The sequence below is a fragment of the Haemorhous mexicanus genome, chromosome Z (assembly GCF_027477595.1).
Source record: "Haemorhous mexicanus isolate bHaeMex1 chromosome Z, bHaeMex1.pri, whole genome shotgun sequence".
NCBI lineage: Eukaryota > Metazoa > Chordata > Aves > Passeriformes > Fringillidae > Haemorhous > Haemorhous mexicanus.
The window spans coordinates 32017294-32040072 of NC_082381.1; the positions used below are offsets into that span (position 1 = coordinate 32017294).

The following is a 22779-nucleotide window of genomic DNA, read 5'->3' on the forward strand; positions in this document are numbered from 1 at the left end:
TCATGTTGCCATATATTTTCAGATGAAGGGGATGGCTCATCAAGTTGCAACCCTGCAGTGTTTAACTTCTATAACTACCTAAGAACACATCCCCTCTTGCTGAGACGTCATTTTGGCTCTTCTGATACATCTTCCACACACATCTGCCTAACAGTAGAAAATGGATTAGCTGACAAAATCAACCTGGGTGAAAGACGACTATTTTTCACCACTGCATATGCTCATCTAAAAGCTGGTTGTCCTATGTTGGCCTTGGAAGTGTTATCAAAGATGCCCAAAGTTGTCAAGAGGTCAAAGTTGTTCTGTAAATCCCCTAGTTTAGTGGATACTAGTAAAGATTTCTCACCGTTATCTCCAGTTAAAGAGTTTGAAACAAAAGATCAAGCTTCCAGTATTGATTGGTCACAGCCAGTATTCAATGGTCTAGGTTCGTCTTCAGATTGCTCATCAGGAAAACATTCAAGTTCCACTCTTTCCTTTGATTGGAGCCAGCCAAGTGCTCTTTTCCAAGATGAACAATTGCAGCTGCAGTCAGACAGTGATGAAAATGATGAAAGTGAAGATTCTTCCCTGGTAATGAAAGAGCTAAAACCTCTGAAGAAAACTGAAAAATTACAGGAAACAGGTTCTAGCTACACAGAATCTTTTAGTGTAGTTGATGACAAAGATATTCTAAGTCCATCAGAAGATATCATTTCAGCACAGCTGAAGTTTAGGGCATGCCTGAAAATCCTTACCGTGGAGCTTCGTACGCTGTCCACTGGCTATGAAGTGGATGGTGGAAAGTTGCGGTATCAGCTTTACCAGTGGCTTGAGAGAGAAGTGGTAGCTCTTCAGAAAACCTGTGATTATGGTGTTGAAGTAGAAGACATGCAGTCAGGAGTTAGAGGGATGTCAGAGGAAGCTACGTTACATGAAAACACTGAAGACTTAGCTGACCAGGAAAAAATTATGCTACAGAAAGAAGGCTTTCAGAAAAGACGTCAATGGCTTCTGAAATACCAGTCTCTCCTCAGAATGTTCCTTAGTTACTGTATACTTCATGGCTCACACGGTGGAGGCTTGGCATCTGTCAGAATGGAATTAATTCTGCTCTTGCAGGAATCTCAGCAGGTATGTGGGGGAGCTTAGGTTCTATTATCTCTGCTTCAGGTTTGTAGATTTATTTGAAACTGTTTTGTAATATTTTTGAATTTTTCCTACTGTAGCATGCGCATGTTTTTTAATAAATCTAAATCTGTTTTTAACAGGGTTTTTTTTTTGTTCATTGTTTATTTTTTATTGTTGTTTTATAGAATCCTTTTCCCTCTTTCAAAAGTTTTTATATTCCCTTAAAGAATATGTACTATTGCTTTGTGTATGTGTTTCTTGCTTGATTTTAGGAGCAGTCAGTACAGATACCTTCCAGCCCTGCACCAGAGCAAAACTCCATACCTCTCCTATTTGCTTGTACAGCTAGTGCCAAAACAGTGGTGGCTAATCCGTTGCTACATCTTGGCAATTTAACTCATGATATATTACATGCTATAATAAACCTAGATTCGCCACCTCATCCAGATACTCAGAACAGCAAGGTATGTATTTTTTTACAGTTGTTTTGTTGTTGTTATCATCTAGTTTGCTGAAGTCACAAATTTTTCTTTCAGACAGCATAAAAACTTTGTGCCGTGCCTCTCTGTAACAAAGTAAAACCATGAAACATAATCATTTTCTGTAGTACTTATCTTGAGCTTAAAGAGGTGTCCAATGATCATCAGTCATTGTTGAGGTGTTGAGCATCTGGTTCAACAAGCTGTTGAACTCTCTTAGAACTGGATATTTGTCCAAGAGGACATTTTAATGGAAAACATTTTATACTAAACCATCAGCATAATATTTGTCTTTATGACAGTATGTTCATTATGTTAATGGCAGATTCTGTGTTTCATTCTTAGACATAAGTAAAATTAAATGTTTAATTACAAAATCTGAGTGTTAGCAAACTTCAATAAACGCATACTGTTTTTTGTGAAACAGTATGTGTTTGTATAGTAGTTTTTAAAATTTATTTCTGTAAGATTTCTCCTGTATTTAACCTTTGACTGGAAATAAAACTCAGTCTTTCCTGAAGTTTTGTATTGTTAGGTCTCAGATCATATCTGCTTTTACTAAGGATTTCTAGAGAGCATTGAAAAGATGGCTTAGTCCTACTTAGCTTTGTTTTAGAGGGAACAACCAATAAATACAATAAACTGTTTTTGTTTTAATGGAACCTTTTTGATTAACAGCTTCTCTAGCTTTTAACCTTAGTGTGTTTTGTGATACATTAGGAAAAAAGTGTCAGCTGTATTAAAAGTACTGATCAGTACGATACTGAGTAAATTGAGTGAGTGTCCAAAAGCTGCACTAGAATTGGTCAAAAACTAAGCTGCATTATAGTTTTCATTCTGAAATCAATTCTTTGTATTCTGAGCCACCAAACTCCCGCTGTTTTAGGGTGTAATTACATAGGACTATTGAATACAGGCTTAATACGCTGCTCTGTAAAACATTTCAGATGGAGCTGATCTGTGATTATGTGTTGGTGGGGTGAGTGAGTTTTCCCTCATCCTTTTCATAGGGTGTGAACTGATTTGTCTGATACAAATTCAGAAGCAAAAGGTGGCTTTGTAAGTGCATAAGGACTTAGACCTTTCATGTCCAGTGCTTGTTACATATTTGTATGCAGAGTGAAAGGCTCTGACACTAATCACAGCTCACTTTGGGTGTAATCACTTCTGTATAACTTTGTCTTTCAGATATATGTAATGCATACCTTAGCAGCGTCGCTCTCTGCTTGCATCTACCAATGTCTCTGTGATGGCCACAGCTACAGGTAAAGTCTATGAAAAGTGATTTTTAGACAGCTGCCTCATTGCTGTCATGGTAATGGATAGGGCAGAAGGCAGTGATCACACTTGCCTACATCTAGAAAGTGCTATCACTTGAATAGTTGTAAATATAACTTTTAAAAATAAATATTATTTCCTGCTTCTCTGTTTCAACAGCTCATTTCAAGCAAATCAGTTCACTGGAACAGTGTACCAGACCATCCTGTTAACTCAGCGTCACTCTTTAAGAACAGCAAGCTTAGAAGAAACAGTGACTCCCAACACATCACCTGCTCAGTGGCCAGGTATCTAGACTTGTTTCTTTCCTCTTAAGGAAAACTGAGTTATCTGGATCCACTCTAAGAGCATGTGGCTGTGACTTTCTTGTAGTATTTGTGACAGCTGTGTTGAGTTCTTTGATTAAAATGTGGTGGGTTTGTTTTTTTTTTCCCAAAGCATCTAAGTCACTACTTCTGATTATTTACTAATTCAAGTTGATTTATATTGCTTTCTTTAACTAAAAAATGTTAGTGCTGGATCTAGTAAAGAGAGAGCAGCTAAACAAGAGGTAGGGTGAAGTCATGTCCTGTGCTCTTCTTGCACCCCCTGGAGTGCCAGTATTCTACTTCTGGAGTCCTAAGGACGAGGCAGGCTGTCCTAGTTTGTGCTCCAACTAAGAATTATTTTACCTTATGGACAATTTCTGAACTACCATAAAGCTATTAAAAATTGGACTTTTATAATAAATCATGGTTTTCTGTAGCTGTAAAATTAATATCAGATTTCAGGTAATACTTAGAGCGTGCTGACATATATACTGGTTAAACTATGCTGGGGAGCTACATTAGAGGGAGTGTTATCAATGTAATACATCTAGGTATGGGCTTCAGTTTACAGCACTAACTTTAATGTAAGCATAGTCAGGAAATGACTTATTTACTATGAGAATTGTTTCTTAAATCAGAAAATTTCTCTTCAAAAATCTTCATGGAGACCCTGAAGCAGACTTTGTATTTGATGCTATGCCATTTTTTCTTTTCTGTCAAACATTGTCACTGAATCTAGAGATTTTATAGAGAAACTAGGTTGTCATCTGTTCTCTTGTTATTTAGTTAACCTTAGGGTTAAATTTCTGATGAGTCGAGCAAGGAATTGTTAGCAGTTATTCTTATGAATAACACCACCTTGAACTGACTTCTTCTGGTTTTTAGTAGATTCACATGCTATGTGTGCAAATTGGAGAACATGACAAAAAGCAGAATTCTTTGGCTGTGACTATGTGTGTTTTTACTTGTCTGCACAAAGTGTCACATTGAAGCCACATCTGAAACTACACTCTTTTGTGGGAGCATAAAAGCATCACAAAATGTTTAGTACTTGGGGAAAGAGCACTTGTCAGACAACGTGTAATGGAAGTTGATGCCCCTGATTTTTTATTGGTTTTACCACTGCAAAATGAGAAGATAGAATTTCAGCTTTCAGGTTTATAAAGTAGTTATAATAACTGAAAAGGTGTTATACATTTCTTTAACTATTAGTCCAAACCAGGAAGCTAAAAAACTGATACATTGTTAAAAATTAAGAGCTTTCCTCTTTCTCCTGAAGTTTTCAACTTAGGTTTCAATGTGTAGAACTTCAAATTTTTCTACACTAAACATTACTAAGTAGTGGACAAAATACCCATGATAATCTTGAGTGTGTTCACACACACATCTGTGCTTTCTCAAAGAATATGTTTATTTTATATAAACAGGAATCACAGCTCTAATACGTCTCTTGAATTCTGCTGGTGAGGAAGCCCAGCCAGGTCTCACAGTTCTACTTTGTGAAATTCTAACTGCAGTCTATCTCAGCCTGTTCATCCATGGCCTTGCAACACATTCTAGCAATGAGCTGTATAGAATTATGGCTCATCCACTTAACAACAAAATGTGGTCTGCAATCTTTGGAGGAGGAGCTCATACACCCAGCGGAGGACAGCAGCAATTAAAGACAAAAACTGGTCAGTTCTCTTGTTTTATGTATATTTGTCTTCTTGGATTTTTAAGAAAATTATGTGACTGCTGAAAGCTTAATTAAGTAGTTTGTGTTCAATAAGCATTCAGTAGGGTTTTAGATTTGCATAGGAAAACAAGGATCTGAAATTATTCATGTAGGTATTGTATAGAAGAGTGAAACAGACGTGAATGCTACTGAAATAAGGTTTTCAAGTAGAACAGCTGCTCTAGTATGAGGGAGTTAAGTTGGTCTTAGAGAGTTTCCAATACTGTTATAGCTTAGTTTATGTTTATTTTAAAGCTTTCCAGTTCTCTCCTAACTGGAATATATTCCCATTTTACAAATGCAGTATGTTTTCTCTCTTTGACAGGTAGGCACTTCCCAATGCCTAGCCCACATCAGGTAGTAGTGTTCTCCATGGAATGCGTGGGGTTTTCCAAATCCCTTACCTCCTTCAGTACTCATAGTCCTACCAAACCTTCAGGCAAGATACTAGATTTAGTACTAGGCCTCTACATGCAGTTTGCTATGTGTGTTTTTGGTTGTTTTTTTTTCATATGCAGAAAGACAGAAAAACTTCTGTTTGCAAGCCATGATATCAAAATTTAAAGTAAAATTTTGTAATTGAAGAAGCACATAAATTAGGCCTTTTTAAAAAAAGAAAATTGTCAGCACTGTAGTATTTTTATGGCTCTTCATTTGAAATAAATATTAAATACAAAATTACTTTGACCATGGTTTGAAAAGATCAGAAGTGTTTCATATCTTTTTTGGACAGCTGCTTGTTTTGCTTTTTGAATATAAGCATTATTGTGCATGTGGATTTCTAAGTGTTCATTCCAGACATTACAAGTGAAGGGTATCTTGTTGATATTCTAAGAACCCTTTAGAAAAGCAAACAATTCTCAAGTTTTAAATTCAGGTAGTGGTAAACTATCCTCAGGACCAGAACAAATTCCTGTAATGCTTTTATTTTTCATATAGTCATGTGCTTTTTGATTTAGTTTGACTTCTACGAAACCAACAGCAAAAATGCTACAATTAACTAAGTTTTTAAGGGAAGATTTTGTAAAGACAAATTTACTTAAACTCTGATGACTTTCTAAATTACATCTGAATATATATGTAGAGACAAAATGTAACTTTTTAAAAAAAAATTATTAATATTTAGATGTATGCTGCATATCAAAATGTCTTACCTTCCATTTATGGAAAACTGTAAAAGTGGTCTGTTTAAATATCTTCATCAGACTTGTAGAAAAATGTTTTCAGAGTAGAGATCTTTACCCAAAAGTGGGCTCTTATTCTGATTAGCTTTCTCTGGGGTACTGAGTTAACATTTCTCTCTATCACTTTAGTAAGGTAAACATGTTTGCTGTCACAGAATTGTCAGAAGTCTTAACTAGCTTTTGTTGGCAATTCTGCTAACTAGGTGTTGGTTACTGTATTAAGCTGTGTTAATACTACTGCTACCACTGGTTTAAAATGCAAAGTATTTTTACAAAGAAGTGTGTTCTGAAATGCATACTAAATACAGCCTATCTGCTGCATGTTTTTCTGAAGGAGGAGTGCTGGCTGCCTGATTGCGGGAAGAATCCCAAAGTTCTACTAAAAATTGAAGAGAAGAAGGAATATTTTTTTATACTAGTTATTACAGATAATCACTGAAAAGGGGGCCTAGAAGTGTTGTAGGATCTCTCTTTGGAGTTACTCAAAAACTTGAGCAAACTAGGCTATCAATTAAGCCAGCCCTGTTCTCATTGGTTGAACTGAGTGTCTTTTAGCCTATGCAATTCTAGGATTCAGTGGGTTTTTACTTGTTTTTAATGTGTGTTTATGTAAAGCAAATTTGGGGGAAAGGTATTTCTCCAAAGTTGTTTCTCGGTCATATTGAAAAAAATGGTGGAGGGAGAAAGGGAAAAAAATAGACCTCCAATGAAGCAGAGGGATTAGGATTAAAATCAGCTATATTTTTGTGCCTTTACTCTTCCTGAAACCCAGAAGCAAATAGAAGTGACTGGAATGCTTGTTCCAGTCAACTATGCCATATTTTCCATAATATTACTCAAATTTTTTTTCTATTTCTTACCATTTTGTTATGCTTAACTAGACTATTTTCCCTTACGTTTAGTTTTAGATTTTTGTGAAGTGCTTCTAATCTCAAATGGAGATCAAAAGCTAAAAATTCTGAACACTAATAATAAGACTATGCATGTCTCCTCCTCCTTACCTCCTCTCCAATCCTTTAGTACATATTTGAATTTGAAGTTTGAAACTTCTTTTAAGAGATCATAACTCCATGTACAGCATTGGTCAATAAAGTTGTTATTTCCCTTTCTGCTCTTTGCTTTAGTTGACTTGAGCATGTAGTAGCTTTGAATATAAAATTTCACTTAAGTAAATATGATCTTTCTCTTAGACTCAAAAACAGGAACCAGAAACCAGTATCTGGTAGTCTTATAAATCCCTAACCTCTTTTAGGAATTTTTTTTTTATGAAAAGCTTGTTTTAGTGCCTCTGTCAGACAGAACAAAGCCATTTGAAAGCTTTTCAGTTCATTATGATTTTCAGCCATGTTTCTTGTTTTTGCAGTTGCAGCAAATGATTTTGGGAAACAGAACTAGCACACTATGGTTTTTTTTTTCTTACAGGCAGTTATCATTTGAAAAAGAGCCTTGTTGTTGATTATAGTAGGTTTTTTTTCAGAATCCCATTTACCATATTTTGCTTGAAAACTACCTAAGCAAACTGTTTCATAATTTAAGTGTATACAGAGATGGTACGTTCTTTATCATCCAAAAGGTTCTTAAGGCCAAATTTGACCTTTGTTTTAACAGTTAGAAATCCATAGTTTCATTTCGTTTATTCAGTTGTTCCATGCTGCAAGAGCAAATGAAGGGAAGTTGCAAGCAATCTGCCTTTAAGTTCTTCCTGGGAAGGTGGAAAGAACAGATCTTTTTGTTATCATTGCATGTCTTAGGACCCGACAGAAATTAAAGGATTTTACTTGTCTGAAGTAGTCCAATATTCTTGGGAAATAACCTAAATTTTCCTTTTGCCTTATATGAAAAATGGGAGCAAATATAAGTGTTTTAAATAAATAACAAAACACATGTAAAAGATTTTTAATTAGAAATATATGAGAAATTTGAAAGTGTGTGTAGTCAGTAATTTAAAATCCCTAAAGACAGTCAGAACTTTAACAACATTTTTAATGTAGTTAATTTCTTTTAGAATATATAAAAAGAAATCTGCATTAGTAGTGTTTGTCAAACCACTTAGGTGGTTGTTCTTTCATTTACCTTACATATTGAATCTTTTCCAATGGCTAGCCTGCAGTATTCTTAAAAATACAAAGTGTGATCCAACAGAGAGGAATAAAGTACTTTTTAAATAAAAAAGTAAAAACATTTTATTTAAAGTTTTTAAAAATAAAACTTACCTTTTGAATTCTGCTTAGAAAAACAACCTGCAGGCCTGTACTTGCTCATTTCTCTATCATGCAACACTTGCTCCTTATTTCATGCCTAGTGAATTTCTTTTATTTTAAGTAGTTGCTAAAAATTAGCTAAAAATTCATAGTGATGCATGTGCATGCTCCTTAACTGATAAGTTTTGAATAATGAGATGGAAATGCATTGTACTGCAGTTATTGTGATTTTGACTTTTAGTGCAGGTAAGTGGATTTTAAATACTATCCCTAACAGGAAAAAAAAATTGTGATACAGTATAGAAGTGCAATAGTGTTATGATATTCCTGTTTCAAGATGAAAGATGGGATGTCTTCATCTTTTATTAGATTCTATATATATATAAAGTGTTTTGTGGTTAAAGCTGTTGTGCTTTAACCCCAGCCGTCAGCCAAGCGCCAGGCAGCCACTCGCTCACTCATTCGCCCGCTGGCAGGACCAGGTAGGAAATGGGAAAGGTAAAAGAGAAAACTTGTGCATTCAGATCAAGACAGTTTAAAAGCAAAAGCTGTGCACACAGCCAAAGAGAAACAAGGAATGAATTCACTGCTTCCCATGGGCTGGCAGGGGTTCAGCCAGCTCCCGGAGAGCAGTGCCCCATCATGTGTAGTGGTGGCTTGGGAGGGTGAACACCATGTCTCCAAATGTCCTCCCCCTTCCTCCTCCTTCCCCCCACTTTATGTACTGACCTTGATGTCACATGCTCTATAAGATCTTTTTGGTCAGTTGGGTCACCTGTCCTGGCTGTGTCTCTTCCCAGCCTCCCTGGCACCCCCAGCTCCCTCGCCGGGGTGGAGGTACAAAAGCAGAAAAGGCCTTTCCTCTGTGTAAGCCCTGCTCAGCAATAACAAAACACCTCTGTGTTATCAACCCTGTGTTCAGCACAAGTCCAAGACACAGCCTCACAATAGCCACTTGTGAAGAAAATTACCTCTACCCCAGCCTCAACCAGCACAGTAGTTCAGCTGCTTGGGATAATAATGCTTGTCTTCATATGTAGTCAAAAATCTTTCTAAATCCTGGAGTAACATGTTTATTCCTGGTCCAGAAATGACCAGAAATAACGAAAAAATTCCTTGACTAGTGTGAGTGCAGAGAATTTGTCCCTTAGAATAAAATAATTGAAAAATGGTGAGGTATGGAAATCCTGGAAGTTTTGTGGGTTTTTTAAAAAAACACATATTTAAACCTTAATGGCCCAGAGTTACAGTTGTACTGTTGGCTCAGTTTATGTTATGAGCAAGTAAGTCTTACATATGGAAATAAGTGTGTGTAAATTACCACTGTTTTTCTTTGTTTAGAGTGTTAGACCTTCTGTTTTCAAGTGATTGGAATACCTGTAAGAGTTTTGAAGGACATAGTCTTTCAGGCCCCTATCAAGACTCAGAAAGTCTCCTGTGGATATAACACTTAAAAAAAAATAAGGGTGTAGGAAATACTTCGTGGTAGTTTACTCCAGGAACAGATAGGTGTGCTGTCTCTTTTTTTGCCATCCTCAGCATTATTAATAGGAGAAGGTAATTATGGAAGCTTCAGTGGTTGTTAGTTTGTGATGTTCACATTAGTTCATTCTTGCAAGTGGTCTGGCCCAACATATTGGTGCTTGAACTCAGTTGACAGAGACATCTGTCCCTCAGGTGAGCTCTTCAAGCCGACAGAATTGCTTTCTTGGCTCATACTACTGCTGTTAAGGCAGCCCATACTCCCCTCTGCTTAAGAAAAATCACTCAGCTAAATTGGTGCTCCAAGTTTTGTGGACTCCAAAACGATGTTCAAAAAATAACTTCCTTTTTTATCTTCATATTTAAGCTTTCTTTGTTTTATCTAAGTCTTGAACCCACTCCTAGGTTTCACTGTAGAAACTGATCTCTGTACATTCCATGTATCTATTTGAAAACAGAATAAATTAATCTTAAAAAAAAAAACCAACCATACAACAACAGCAACAAAACAAACACAAGCTCCACCCTCTACACTCAAGTAGGAAATTGATTCAAGTCCATTTTCTCTGTTATGAAAGATGGCCAACAAATCTCCAAATATAATTTCTTTTCTCCCTTGTTGCTTTCACTTCCTATGTGTTCTGGAGAGTCAGAACACTGACAGTTGGTGACAAGTGACAATTGGTATCATTCTTCCTCTTCTAATAGAAAGGATATCTGTAATAATCAAGAATGGAAGTAAAACCTTCCATTGACACTTCTTAGTTTGAAAGAAGTCAATGTTGGGGCAAGCAAGGGGGTCTCTCTACTCCTAGGATTTAAGGTATTGCTGCAAAAAATTAATCTTTCCCTGTTTAATAAGTTATATATTAGATTGTGTTAGTTAAAATATTATCTTTTATATTTGCTGAGGAAGTGTATTGTCAGAGCATGTGGTTTTAGCAGAATTGCACTACTTAGAAAAAAAAATACAGATCTCCACTAGAGGGACACATGGAGTTATGAGTTGGAGCAGGAATCGCAAGCCTATGTGTTTGCAATATAGATTCTGGAAAACAAGTCTCCTGGCTTGTCTTAAAAGCTAAATTAATCAGTATTCAGTAGTTCTTATTAAAGTAATTTAGTTTTGCAAGATGGTTGGCTTGAGTAATATTTGTCACCTTTGTAAGAAGAGATCACCTCATGCAATTATGGGTGTATTATTTGTGCAGAGAGTTTTTACATTCTAGAGTTATAGTTATATATTAGTTTTATGTATTTGAGGAGTAACATTCTCTCTGTTTAAAATGCTAAATGCTAAGGTAAATTTTGAAAATTTGTCATGACGGAAATGTTTACTTTTCATTACAAGTCTGTTTATTAAAAGCAATAGGGAGGTAGAGCAGAAGGTTTAAAGCAACGTACTCTATTTTCTTCTCACATAGATGATGGAGAGAAACAGCAAAAACATTACAGGCTTTCATCAAAAACCTCTCCAAAAGAGAGTTCTCAGTTGCCTGCATTGCCACTGGTAGACCAACAATCATCATCTTACAAAGAAAGATTCATCCCTCCTGAGCTTAGCATCTGGGATTATTTCATTGCAAAGGTAATTTTTTACTGTTTTGACAATTAAGTGTCTTCTATCACTTCTGGATTGGTAATTTTTCTCGTGGTCATTATTCTAGGTACTGATGTGATAGAATCTGCTTGTTTTTATGCCTCACATTTAGCTTTTTCTAAAATGGAGCCTATACATATTTTTGAAATAGCTTTCTTGAAGACTGTTGTTATTCTATTAATTTTTTTTCAGATAATGGTATGAACAAATCATGTTGATTTTTACAATTACAGTGTACAAATGTGTAGATAATTATGGGTTAGGTATTTAGGGGAACAAGGAAATGTGAGAAGCATTTATCAGCTATTTCACTTGGGTAAAATGCATGTGCATACCCACTGGAAATCAGATTATGTTGCCTTGTTAGTCTGTTGTGGCAGATCTTTCTTTCTAGAAAGTTACATACTTCTGTGGAGTTGTACATGCATTTCTATATCAAGTATTATCTATATAAGAAAAGTAAGTGTATTTTAGGAGCAAGGACAAAAAAGAAAATGCAAGTACTGAATAGCGCAGTGAGGCAGTGATAATAGACTGATCATAAATATGATTAGGGAGAGGACAGGATTTCTCTGAGCTCTTGGAAGAACTGAAGAGACTACAACCTGGTGATTTTGGCTTCTCTCTGACAGGCTCGTGTGTCCCACATCTGGTTTGGTATATCTGGCATGAAAATAAAATAAGAATTAAAAACCAGTTAGTGTTTTAGAATTTTTTAGAAACATTAGAATTTTTTAGAAACATTAGAATATTTCAGTAATGTAAAAAAATAGTTAAGGTGTTAACTTATGTATGTAGTGCTTATGGACCATTACCCTTTTCATAAGGTACAAACTCCAAATGTTACTAAATGGAGTAAGATTGTATGTGTGCTTTTTTATAAGAAGCTTTAAGCATTGTAATTATTCAATTTTTAAAAGGTATGTTAGAATGAGATGCTGGCTAGAAGATATTTACAGAATTTTGTGAAATTTTTAGCCATTTCTTCCATCGCAAAGTCGAGCGGAATATGATTCAGAAGAGAGTCAAGAAAGTGATGAAGATGATGAAGACAATGATGGAGATATGTTTGCATCAAATTCACATAACCAAGAGCATTCTAATTCAAATTCTTACAGGTAAATAACTCTTTAGAATGCAAGATATTTTGCCATATCTCGAGTTGCATTTCTGCTTTTTTATTTTTGAGATAGTATACCAGTTACTTGATATTTTCATGTATTACCCAGTAGTTAACTAACTGTAGTTAATGTTCAAATAATTACTTTATTAATTTTATTAGTATGTGGTGTAGTGATTTTTTTAATTCAAAGTACCTATAATATTCTAAAGTATGGTTTGTAGTTTTCAGTAGTTTATTATGAAGATTTGAAGATCTAAATTTAAAATCTAATTTTGAATAAGTGAGAAAATTATTTTCCTATTAGTAAATGACTTCTAGTGCTTTCTTGTTAGTTGGTCACTGATGAGATTGGCAATGGTTCAGCTGGTACTTCACAATTTGAAGATTTTCTACCCTTTGGCTGGACATGATCTTTCAGGTAATAAGCAGCAGTGTTGTCTCTTCATACCTAATCAGCACATTAAAATCAGCGATGTGTTGAATAATATGCATATATTGTAGCTTTTGGTTCAAAAGTTCCTAGTTTTTTAGTGATATCGGAATAAATGTTCTGATACTGTTTATCATACAGCAGGTATATTTATGAAATGACCTGGTGGGTGGCTAAGATGAATGGGTGAGAAAGAATGCTCAAGTCTCCATGGTCTTATGTTTTCTTTGCTTCTTAGTCACGTAAGAATGTATTTATTTCCTGTGGAAGCACTTCGAGTTTTTTGAAGTTGAAGTAACATCATTCCTGCTCCTTGTTTCATAGATTCATAGAATGGTTTGGTTTTGGAAGGGATCTTTAAAGGTCATCTAGGTCCAACCCTGCCTACCACATCGTGGACAGGGACATCTTTTACTAGATGGTGTTGCTCAAAGCCTTATCTGACATGACCTCCCACATCTGGGGCATCCACAACCTCTCTGGCAACCAGTTCCAGTGTCTCACCACCCTCATCATAATAATGTCTGTCTTTTATCTGATCGAAGTCTACTTCCTTGGTGTGAAAACATTACTCCTTCCCCTATCACTGCAGGCCTTGGTAAAGAGTCTCTGTGTCTTTCATTTAAGTCTACTTTAAATATTGAAAGGCTGCTGTATTATGTCCCTGGAGCCTTCTCCAGTCCGGGCTGGAGAACCGCCGCACTCTCAGCCTGTCTTCACAGGAGAGGTGTTTCAGCCCTCTGACCTGTTTTTGTCACCTTTGGATCCCCTCTACAGATCCCTGTCATTCCTGTAGAGGGGTCCCCGTTCCTGGATGTGATATTCTAGGTAGAGTGTCACAAGAACAAATTAGGGGGGCCAAATTCCCTCCCTTATCCTACTGGCTGCTCTTTTGATGCAGCCCAGTATGCAGTGGGCTTTCTGATCTGTGAGCCAAGTCATGCCCAGTTTTTCATCCACTGGTATCCCTAAGTCCTTCTCCATGGGGCTGCTCTCAGTCTGTTCATCACTCAGTTTTGGTACTGGTGATTGCCCTGACGCAGGTGCACTTGTCCTTGCTGAAGCTTGTGAGGGTCACATGGGCCCACTCCTCAGGCCTGCTAAGGTCCCTGTGGGTGGCATCCCTTCCCTCCAGGAATTCAGCTGTACCGCTCACCCTGATGTTCTCTGCCAGCTGCCTGCAGGTGCCTCTCACTACCCCTGCCTGTGTCATTATGGGAGAGATGGAACAGTAGCAATCTCACCATGTATCCCTGTGGGATGACACTTGTTACTGATCGCCATTTAGATTTTGAACCATTGAATGTAACTCTTTGGGGGATGTCATTCAGCTGATTCCTTAGCTGTCAAACAGTCCATCCTTTTTGCTCCAGTGGAGAGGCAATGTTGTATGGGACACTGTCAGAGGCCTTATGGAAGCTAAAAGTAGAGGACATCAGTTGCTCTTTCCTTGCCCTCCAGCACAGTCAGTTCACAATAGAATGCCACTAATAGATTAGCTGGGCACAATTTGCCCTTTATGAAGGTGCATCAGCTTTCTCTTATCACCTGCCTGTCATACATATACCTTCGCATCTTGCAGGAGGATCAGTTTCATAATGATCCACTCCATTATGTAATCTCTCCAATATTGGAGAAATTTGTTCCTTTTTTCAGCAATAATAGCCCTAAGCAGTTCATCTTTTTATACTTGAAAATATTGACTTGATGTTTGAACAAAGTTTACTTGTGGAGATATTCAAAATAAACTTTAGCCTTCACCTGCTGGAGTTAATCTTTATCAAGGTTATAATGAAAAGGGGAGGGGTTCTATTATTATTTACTTGTCTTTCTAGAGCTTCCAGTTAGCTCCCCGATATGCCATGCAGTTTTGAAAACTTTACAGCGCTGGGAACAAGTTCTTCTCCGACGTCTTGAGCTGTATGGGGGTCCACCTCAGCATTATATTTCAGTTCATGCTTCTGAAGATGCCCTTGCTGCTGGTCCTGCGTTGCTTCGCCACAAAAGTTTACTTGAGCCTACAAACACTCCTTTTAGGTGAGTCTAATTTCTGTAAACACTGACTGTAATATCTGTGATATAAATCAAGTATTAGGTTTTTAGTGCACATGATCGATTGCGACTTCAATAACTATATGAAACAAAGGGTACATGTCAGATTTCTTGCATCTCTGATTTGAAGGAAGAGCAGGAAAAATGTACCACAGTTTCTAATTTTTTAAAATTTTTTTACTGACGTTTAACATGGATTTTAAGTGTCTCTGGAAAAAGTATGCTTGACAATAGAATAAAGAATAAAATATTTACCTTGAGAGATAATTACGGATTAGTGACAGTGAATTAAATAATTGCCTCACCTTTAGAGATAATAAAATTACCTCACAGTCTTATCAGTATTGTTACCTAAATTCAGAGAAGAAATACTTATTATTTATAATATTTGCATAGGTATGACTTAACATAAGGAAGGTGTGCTCAGTCTCTCAAAGTGTAATTTTTATATAGATTTCTGCCTTTTTAATGTTACTGTCACTTGTGGGTTTCAAAATACAGAAAGTCTGGATTTTTATTGTAAAATATTTAATCATGGTCACACTTTCAGTAACTCAACTTGATTAAAAGGGACCAGTTTAACACGTATCTGCGGTCTGACATGATTTTTAGATTATGATTTAAAGCAATTCAGAGTTTGATGGATTTTGGCTTGTCATAAGCAGTTACATATAGCAGCTATATTTGTATTTATAGTTTTTGCTTGAGTGTGCCATTTCTAGGGATAAGCATAAACATTTGAATTTTGATCTGATTCTACAATCCTTCCAATTTTGTTACTAAAAACTCATGGATGTTTCAGAGAAGTTACACAGCTGATGATGTGTTCCTAGCAGGAAGTTTGTCATTCATTGTCTATGTGAAGGGATCACTCTTTAGGACTTAACAGAAATTATTCATATTGTAAAGAATGAGCTGGACTAATCAGTATGCTGCTCTTACCATTGTGTAATCTCTTAAAGAGATTTTCTCACTTGTCCCAAGAGAGAAGGAGAAGATGCTACATACTCTATTTATTCTTCCTTTTGCACCTCCTCTCGCATGTGGGTTTTTCAGGAAGAGGGTATTAAAGTGCTTTCAGATTGGTCTTAGTAGCCTGTCTATAGCACTGTAGCTTTGCTTCAGCATTTCTTCTCACTATAATTTGATTAGAATATAAAATACTGCACTCTTGTATAAGTATGAGCATGATGTATTTATTCAATTTTGTTCTGTAGATCTAGCAGTCATGTTGCACTGTCTGTGAAGAGGCTATGGCAGTACTTGGTCAAACAGGAAGAAGTCCAAGAGACTTTTATCAGAAATATTTTTACCAAGAAGCGATGCCTAAATGAGGTTGGTATGGTATATAAAGTGCAGAAAATATTGCAGGTCAATCTGTCAACTTTCATTTAAGTTACTTGGCTGGCTTGTTTGCTTCTGCTGCATGAAGGGTTAATGTACTTATCAACAACTCCATATCTACAGTATTTCATAAAAAAACCCACTTGTCCATTGTTCCATAAAATGCAAAAATAATCAGACTTTGACTGTAAAATGACAACTAGCATAATGTTGCTACAATCACCCTCTTTTTTAAGATCAATATAAAAAGCTGCCTCAAAAGAAGGACCAAATGGACCATTTCAAAGATTAAAACCAGTAATCTAATGAACCAAAGTATTGAAGTTTTAGTCTGTCCCTGTCATAGTTACCCTGGCTTTTATCCACTGCTTATGATCTACCATGTTATGATTCAATTTTAATAAGAAAAGTGCTCATGCAGCAATTGCTATTTCTATGATTATTTGTCATAGTGTCTAGTTTGATTGCTGTACCAGATGCAGTTAAATGTTTTTAAATTTTGATTCTCTAATGAGCTTTTGGATTTTTTTCTCTCACTTTACTTTTCTGACTTACTGCTGCTCCTAATTTTGAAAGAATTGCTGGTATTACAGAAAAACTGTAGCATAGCCGAAATGGAGGAGAAAGAAGCAGATGTGAACATACTAAATATGCAGGAGAAAGAATATTCATGACTAGTAAAGCCATGACAGTGGAGAGTTCTGCATGACCTAACCTTTGTCCTGTCACAACTAGAATATTAGCTTGTTTTGGTAATGTTGGCTAATTGTGTTCACTACAGAGTGCAGTTAAAAGGAAAATTTTTCCTTTTTGCCATTAATAGTGCACCACTTCTGATCATATCTTATGTTAACACAGCCATGTTATGCTGTATGGACAGGTATTTTGGAAAATTTTAGATGTGCTTTATGTTTCAAGGTAAGCTCACAGCCTTACACAGCGTAATTGGCTTTATTTTCTATATTGTTGCTGATAAAATGTCAGTGTAGATTGCTTATTTTTTAAGAAACTTGGCTTTTAGGATGGACAAGGTTTTGTTACAGTACAGAGTAAGTAAATCTGTACTGAAAAAAGAGTTTTGAGTTTGTTATTTATTCTTACTGTTTAAAATATGCACGATGTGTGTGCAGACTTGCTGTTGTGTTTCAGTTGTCCTGTGTTGGGGTAAACAACAAGCAATTGAGGATTTCCTTGATAACCATGCATGTTATGTCTTATCTTTATGCTTTGTTTTGTGGTGTTTCTTTCCTTGGTGAAGTCATTAGAGGAGCACAATGAAACCATGAAAAATTCTGTGGTGGAGGAGCACATCATCAATAAGGTACACAGTAATAATCCTCAAATTTATTAGACCTAACACAATTATAAATTTTTATTTTTTTGTCTAAATGGTGCTGATTTCACTTATAAAAAAGTCTTTGTTCACATAACAAACAAACTTAAAAAAATTCAAAAATGCAAGGGATGGAGTTAAACTGTTTCAGAGTTTATCAGAAACTTAATTATCTTAGCTGCATCAACCAGGTAAGAACAATATCTGTTATCAACCTCTGTAGCTTGGCCAAGTGAAGAGCTGAAGTTGAGATTTGTCCAAGTGACAAAAATTCAGTAGTAGTGTGATACCCAGTACATACAGAACCTTTGATCAGTGTGAGCTACAGTAGTTGCTTTTAAGTGAAGGTGGTGAGCTGCACTTTGAGCAGTTTGTTAGCATGGTATGAGTTTGCTACTGAAAACTTTCACTGAACCTTATTTAATAGATGGTGACAAATCAACCCATATAACACTGTTTTAGCAACCATCTTGAAAAATTGGTGTGACATACTAAAAAGGTAGAGTACTATGTGTGTATACTTAAATGATTACCATATTCCTTTCTTTTAGAAAACTAGAGTGAAGACAGAAATGTGAACACTCTGTGGCTTGGGCTATCTTGTTCATATTAATTATGTGATAATGCAGTATTAGCAAGTAGGTAATTGGAACTGGCCAGAGAAAAAATAATTTTAATTTTGTGCAGGTTTGTTCATCATAAGACACAAATCATGGTTTTGTATCTGTTTGCCACTGCAGTTTTGTCCAGTGTTATATACATAAAATCAATGAAGTATCAATTTTGTTTTGACTTGAAAAAAGGTATTCCACTTCTTGGTCTGTAACAACAGTTTTTTAAACTTTGTAAAAGACCTTTTTCAGTTCTTTGACAGAAAAATCATACTGTTTTTCAAGTGAAATATTGTTTAAATCTTTAAAGCACAGAAAATTAAGAATTTGTAGATGAGAGGCTTGAAATAGTTCTGACATAATTCTTTGGGGTTTTTTTAAATTAAATATTACATTTGTAACTCGGGTTTGAATTCTTATGTCACCATTAATTTGGCAGTGTTATTGTTTTTACTGTAAAGCTGTTCTGTAACAGCCTGTATCTGTAACCTATCAATTTAATTCTTTCAGTGCTGAGTTCTTTAATTTTGAGAAGGATTGATACAGTGCTGGTAGAGTTTAGAGTTTTGTTGTGTGCTGGCATGTACCTGATTGTATTTTTAAAATACAAAATTATAGACAATATTCAAATCCAGCAGTAGATCACATGGGAAAAAAAAGTGATAGCAAAAGGTTTATTGTTTTGTCATGTACAGGATTCCAGATTTATATAATTGCAATAATTGTGGTTAGATGCACTGATGAAGTTCAAATTAATTTTCCTGTTCAGGAGCTTGCCTGCACCTTCTTTTGAACTATTTCATCAATTTCAGTGGCAAAAGGTGTTTGCTAAGAGCAGTCATAGACTTAGCAAACTTTTTTGAGAGCAAAATACCAAAATTCAATATTTCAATCAACAGTGTGCTGCATATAGCCTTGCTAGTTTTCAGCACCCCTGAAAAACTTGAAAATGAGCACAGTACTGTGGCTTGTGTGACAGATTACATTTTCTCTGTTGCTGTGGTAATCTTAACGTGGGAAGCTGTATTATTGCACAAAACAGGTTTAGCATAATTGTTACAGGTTATGTTTGTTGAGTTTTCTTTGAATTAAAATTATGGGGAAAAAAATTTCACATGTAACATTGTTGGGTCTCTGTACTTTCAGTAAAAAGTGGTATTGTACAGAAGTTTGCATTTAACTGGGCTTTGTGTTTTAAATATAGATAGAAACAGATTTGGGATACCCTGGTGGCAAGGCAAGAATAATCCATAAAGAGTCGGACATCATTACTGCTTTTGCAGTTAATAAGGTGAGTATAAAGGAGGTAGAATAACCTAATTGCTGTGTTTTCCACCTGATACACAGGCACATTGTGACTGGGTGAAATAGGCTTTGCCAGCCATCCTGCTGTTTTTAGCAGCTACAACATTTAGCTTTTAGTGCCTTTTCTAAGGCACTTCAAAATTACCTTTTCATGACAGTTCTGCTACAAATTTTCTTCTTTTTTCTATTGTGCAGTGAATTGATCAAAGGGGCAGGTGGCTTTAATTTTTTTTTTTTTTTTAATGCTTGTGTGTAGGAGTATTTGCCCTTTTCTGTCAAACAGGAAGTTATATTTTCTCTGTTCAGCCATGTAACGCTTCAGAACTGGAGGAGGGGAGCCTGGTTGCAAGGATTATAATATAGTTACCTATTGCTTATTGTCTGGAAAAAGCAAGGAGATACTTGAGCTTCTTGAGAGGTACAAGATGCAAATAGTGTGTGATATAGATGCTATCCCAGATGCAAATCAGTTTTGAAAGGGAAATGTCAAGTATAAATGTACATAGACTTGTACATGTAAATGTTTGGGGTTTGTAAATTAAGCATGTATTTTTGTGAGCAACAGTGCCATAATCATAAAAAATAAAATAAGTCCATTTTTGAGGTTTCCTTTTGCATCTGTCTTGCTGTTATTTTTTTCAGGCAAATCGGAACTGCATTGCAATAGCATCAAGTCATGATATTCAAGAATTGGATGTTTCTGCAATTTTAGCTACACAAATCTACACCTGGGTTGATGATGATATGGAAATAGAAAATAAAGGGTATATGTTCTTTGTTTTCAGTATCACACTTGATTGTGCTTAAATCAGAGTAACAAAACATGGTATTTACTGTTGCTGTTCAGAATCTTAATTTGAAATGTTTTCTTAATTTCTAGGGCTGATGATTTCCTAGTTATACATGCTCGTGATGATCTGGTTAATGTTCAGGGAAGCACTCCTTATACTCACAGTAATCCTGGCACACCTATCAATATGCCTTGGCTTGGTAGTACACAAACTGGCAGGGGTGCGTCTGTGGTAAGTCGCTTATCAAAGATTAGCTTCGTGTGTTCTATCTACTTCTTTCCTTTTATCTGTTCAGTCTTGCTTGTTATATTTTGTTGTAGACTATAAATATAACCTAAATATATACAACCTTTATATAACTAAATATAACCTTTCTATGCAACCAAGGCAAGCTGGATTTTTTTGGTAACATATCATTTAATAGATTAAAATACTGCGCAGAATTTAAGGGACAACTAAACGAGCAAAGCTTTCAGTCAAGTCGTATATGCTTTCTTTAAAAGCATCATCTAAAAGCAGAGAATCAGGATTTGGGTAAGAAGTTAGACTATAAATTCTTCTTTAATGACTTAAGCTGAATGGTCTATTTAAAAAGCATATATTTAGGTGGTTTCAGTATATAAATTCATAAGGATTGGGTAGAGATATTTATATGAAATTTTGTAGTAGCTTTTATTTTAAGCATAATCTTCGTCTTCATTCTGAGCTTCAGAAAGAGGTCTTGTGTCTGGAATGAAGCATGGCCCTGAGCAAAAGGCTATTAAGTTAGATTTAATTCAGATCAAATGATAATTGTAGCCTGGCCATTGACATTCTTATCTTAGTTCCTGTGGAGCATAGATGCAGATCTGTTGATTAGCTGGCTGAGAGATTCTTATTTGGAGACACCTAAGGGAGCTGAAATGGTCATACAAGACACTAGTATCTCAGTCCTTCTGCACATGGAGTGCAGAAAGTAGAATTTTCCTAAATAACCAAATGCATTAAGTCTTGAGACTTGGCTGTACTTGGTGTCATTTAACAATTCAAAGCAAGTTATAACTGGAGGCAAAATTAAGTCACCATATGTTAATTAATATTGTTAACTTGCAAATAGCTGAGGAATAGGAGGAGTAAATAAGGAATAGTCATTGTAAGATTGGTAATGTTTTGCACATATAGAAGTGGGTATTGTGCCAGTACCTACACCTTTGCCTTCACTTTAAGAACTGCTGATCCTAGGTGGCAGTGTTGCAGCTCTGCTATTAAAACCAGCTCTCTTGTGCAAGTATTCTTTGAACGCCTTTGCCACTTTCTTTTCTCACTTTCATTTTTAAAGTATATACATATATATACATATATATATGTACATAAAGAATTTTTGTGTTTCTGTATTTCTCAAACTTAATTAATTGTGTAATATATTAATGCAAATGGTATTTACATGGCCTTTTCTTTTGCATGCTGTAAAACTTTCTTCCTAAATATATTTGGCTGTGCTCGTGTTGAATGCTTTTGCTGTTAAACTTTGGACCTAAATTTTGTCTGGCATATTGTTTGACTGTGGCCAACAACCCATCACAGAATGCAACAGCACCTGCCCAGTAGGGAGGGAAGACAGAGGTACCTGATGAAGGACAAAGTAAATGAAGAAAAAAATAGGGACTCTTGGGAGGAAATAGTGTTGTTGTGGAAGAACTGGAACCTGAAGAAAAGCAGCTTCCCTAAGACCTTTCTTTCACTACTATTTGCTACTTTGTTCCTTCAGATACTGCAGATTCTTGATGTCATCTTTGCTTTTCCATAATGTGCAGCCCATTTAGTAGTTGTAGCCCACTGTTTTGTACCATTACTGGCTTTTCAGTCTCATTGTCTTTATTTCACTTTCATCAGCAAGGGACACTCAGGCAGTTAAAGTTTTATTAGCTGTAAGGTTTTTCTGACACTCTTCACTGTTCCCTGTTTACACAGCTCATACAAGGTAAGTAAGGAGGGTCAGACACTTCAGCACAGTTTGTTTACACAGGTCTTACAGGAGGTGTGTGTGAGAGAGTACTGAAGGGAATAGTATGTACCTACAGCTCTGAAACTCAGGCAGTGTTACCAGCAGCTTGTCGTACAAGTCAGTGTGACTGATGCCAATATTTAACAGTTTAACAATGGGTGGGATGGACTTAAAGTGCATTTTTATTTTTCACAAAGGCACAAAGCACCCAACCGTCCAGCAAAGCAACCAGTGTTCTAGCCGTCAGCTGTTCTAAGGGCAAACTGAGGGCTAGCAGTGTCAAATGTTAGTTACATTAATAATGGAAGTATTTGCATTTCATAATTGTACTTCTAAATTGGAGAAACTGTACCAAAGAGTTCTGTTAGTGTAGCACTTCAAAGGCACATTACTGTAAATTTGCATTTTTCCAAAGCATTATCCCGCAGAGGTTAGGGGATCATGATG

General features: G+C 36.0%; 1 protein-coding gene across 2 annotated transcripts in view; it reads left to right on the plus strand.

Annotated features, from left to right (window-relative positions):
* DMXL1 (Dmx like 1) overlaps window positions 1-22779 on the plus strand; it is a 76424-nt gene that overhangs the window by 43820 nt on the left and 9825 nt on the right. For both annotated transcript variants that reach the window (XM_059836719.1, XM_059836720.1), the window contains 14 exons: window positions 23-1113; window positions 1383-1574; window positions 2778-2854; window positions 3027-3154; window positions 4603-4851; window positions 11184-11347; window positions 12338-12477; window positions 12815-12900; window positions 14748-14949; window positions 16182-16299; window positions 17567-17629; window positions 19457-19543; window positions 20200-20321; window positions 20438-20579. In XM_059836719.1, coding sequence (XP_059692702.1) covers window positions 23-1113; window positions 1383-1574; window positions 2778-2854; window positions 3027-3154; window positions 4603-4851; window positions 11184-11347; window positions 12338-12477; window positions 12815-12900; window positions 14748-14949; window positions 16182-16299; window positions 17567-17629; window positions 19457-19543; window positions 20200-20321; window positions 20438-20579 — 2861 coding nt within the window. The remainder of the gene's footprint in view (window positions 1-22; window positions 1114-1382; window positions 1575-2777; window positions 2855-3026; window positions 3155-4602; window positions 4852-11183; window positions 11348-12337; window positions 12478-12814; window positions 12901-14747; window positions 14950-16181; window positions 16300-17566; window positions 17630-19456; window positions 19544-20199; window positions 20322-20437; window positions 20580-22779) is intronic.